Raw genomic sequence first — 2,500 nt, 5'->3', positions numbered from 1 at the left:
CTCTTCTTCTTTTCCAGATTCCCCCAAAAGCGGATTGTGGAGTATCCGTTCGTGCAGTGCAGAGTAGTAGGGAGACAGACAAATATGACGTCACATTCACTCCCTCGAGGACGGAAGAGTGAGGGAAATGTTGGCACTGCGGCTTCACCCAAGATCTGCCAGCGTTTCCTGAACTGACTCCCTTGGCTGCAAAATGGCACAAAAAAAAAGATTAGCACGAACTACCCACCAAGAAGAGGCATCATCTCATGGGGAGGGAAGGACCGAGGAGCAGAGAAGAAAGTCCAGCTGATCAGGAAAGAGCTGAAAGTGTTGGAAAACTGGACGACAGTGCCATTGTTGGAGTGCCGCTTGGACGCTGCAGCCAAAGTGATGGTCGTCAACATTATGGCCTAGAACTCAGCAAAGTTAATATAGACTGTACAGTTCCCTTTATTTGGTTATTAATCTTATACCGTAAATCATGAAATTATATATATGATATACTATATCACATAATGCCAATATCAAAAAATCAATAGCCATTTCAAAGGCAGTTTTTTAAGAAACCGTCGAAGCCCAAGGGATTCGACGGTTTCTTAAAAAACTGCCTTTGAAATGGCTATTGATTTTTTGATATTGGCATTGATATTGATATTGGCATTGATCATCGGCGAATGACTTCACCCTTTCTTCAGTAAAAATTATGGCATTATTGGAAATGCAATGCCACACCTAATTTAAAGAATCTGAGCATACCATGTGGTAGAACACATCATTCTATGATAGTTTTCTTTTATGCCATTTTTGCGCAAATTGATAATAACGGAGATATGGAGGGCATAGAATCTACGATTTCCCGGAGCCGCGGCAACCTCCCTCCTCCAGCGCCGCGACAGAATGACACAAAAGTCGTTAAGAGCGACGGGAAATCGGACGGATTTGTAGCGGATGACGTATGCGAGGGAAATCAAATGAGCCAATTAGATTCGTGCGCGAACGTGACGTGAACATAGACACCCAATAGAACCAGTCAGATATGGAATAGGTCATCATCACGTGACAATAGAAGCTGGGCCTGGGAGAAGGCAGTTGAAATTCAAATCAGTTCCATCATGGATAGATAGACAGTGTGTAGGTTGTGAGAACAATTATTTCGATTCCACTGCGAAATATCAAGAAAACGAAGCACGCTTACTAAATAAATCTACATCACGGTGTACTGCCAATGAAGTACAATGCCCGCACTGTAAGACATCGTGTCATTACAGAAATGACAGACACCAGTGGGTTTGTGGTGCATGGAAAAGGATTTAAAAAAACAAAACGAAGAAAGGAGTGTAACTTTACTGTAAGCGAACGCAATTCCCGCCAACAACGACCTGGATGACCCCGACGACCCCAGTGCCCCGCAGCCTGGCCCGTCCGGAGTTAAGGCTGAATGTAAAGTGAGGTTCAAACTGTTCCTGGGTCTGGGCTCTCTCCTGCCGGAACATACGAGGTGAAAATACTGTAGATCAGGCGGGGGTGGGGGTGGTCGCCTCCGCCCCCCTGAAAAGGAGTATAAGTGTGCGAACCCCTTATATCTACTGTAAACGTGTCAGATACCTGGCTTGCCCGAGCTCTCTCTTGCCGGGGCATACGAGGTCAAGATTTTGTAGACCAGGCGGGGGGCAGGGGGGTCTAAAGGGGTCGGAGCCCCCTATACAACCCGGAAATGTGTTAATATACAATGCTTGCTCGTATTCTACCGATATTTCTCGAAATTCCCAGATATGTAGGCCTATCATACCCTCCCCAGTTATCTAAGGAAATGAGTTCTAGATTCGTCCGAAACACGATGAAAGCTATTGGAAAATTATTCAATTCAACCAAAAAAAAAAAATGGTGTGGGTTTGCATTTCCAAATTTACCAAAAGTATTAATTTTAGAATTTCACGTTTTCTATGGTAACAATATCCGTGGTGACCTCTTATAGAAAATTATTTCTTTTTTTCTACATCACGGTAATGATGTCATTCTGATTATCATTTCTCTCAATATCATTGTTGGCCATTAATGCAGTTTTTGTGCTTCTATTGCTGTTGTTGCTGGTATATATGATATCATTATAGTTTTTAGTATCAGTTATTATCATTACTATTATCATAATTGTTTTATATATATTATTACTATTATCATCATTATTATCTTATGTTATTACTATTATTGTTATTATTATTATTATTATTATTATTATTATTATTATTATCATTATCATTATCACTATTATTATTATTATCTTATCATTATTATTATCACTACCACTATTATTATTGTTATCATTACGATTATCATTATTACCATTATTATCATTACTTTATTATCATTCCTATCATTGTGATTTATATAAAAAGTATATGAAATGATATTACATAAATGAGCTTTAGCTAAATGAAAACACTTACTGATAACAATAAACAACAAATAAAATATTTAATGCAAAAATAAGAAAGGCTATGATGAAATCCACGTGGGTAGT

At 39.2% G+C, this 2,500-nt stretch overlaps 1 protein-coding gene across 2 annotated transcripts in view; it reads left to right on the top strand.

Moving 5' to 3' along the window:
- LOC113813501 (latrophilin-like protein LAT-2) overlaps positions 1-2,473 on the top strand; it is a 13,994-nt gene extending 11,521 nt beyond the window's left edge. For both annotated transcript variants that reach the window (XM_070142063.1, XM_027365494.2), the window contains one exon: positions 18-2,473. In XM_070142063.1, coding sequence (XP_069998164.1) covers positions 18-122 — 105 coding nt within the window. In that variant the 3' untranslated portion in view covers positions 123-2,473. The remainder of the gene's footprint in view (positions 1-17) is intronic.
- The last annotated feature ends 27 nt before the right edge of the window (positions 2,474-2,500 follow it).

This window comes from Penaeus vannamei, chromosome 28 (genome assembly GCF_042767895.1).
Source record: "Penaeus vannamei isolate JL-2024 chromosome 28, ASM4276789v1, whole genome shotgun sequence".
Classification (NCBI taxonomy): domain Eukaryota; kingdom Metazoa; phylum Arthropoda; class Malacostraca; order Decapoda; family Penaeidae; genus Penaeus; species Penaeus vannamei.
Note: the sequence above shows the minus strand (reverse complement) of the source record. Positions and strands in the feature narration are given on the sequence as shown.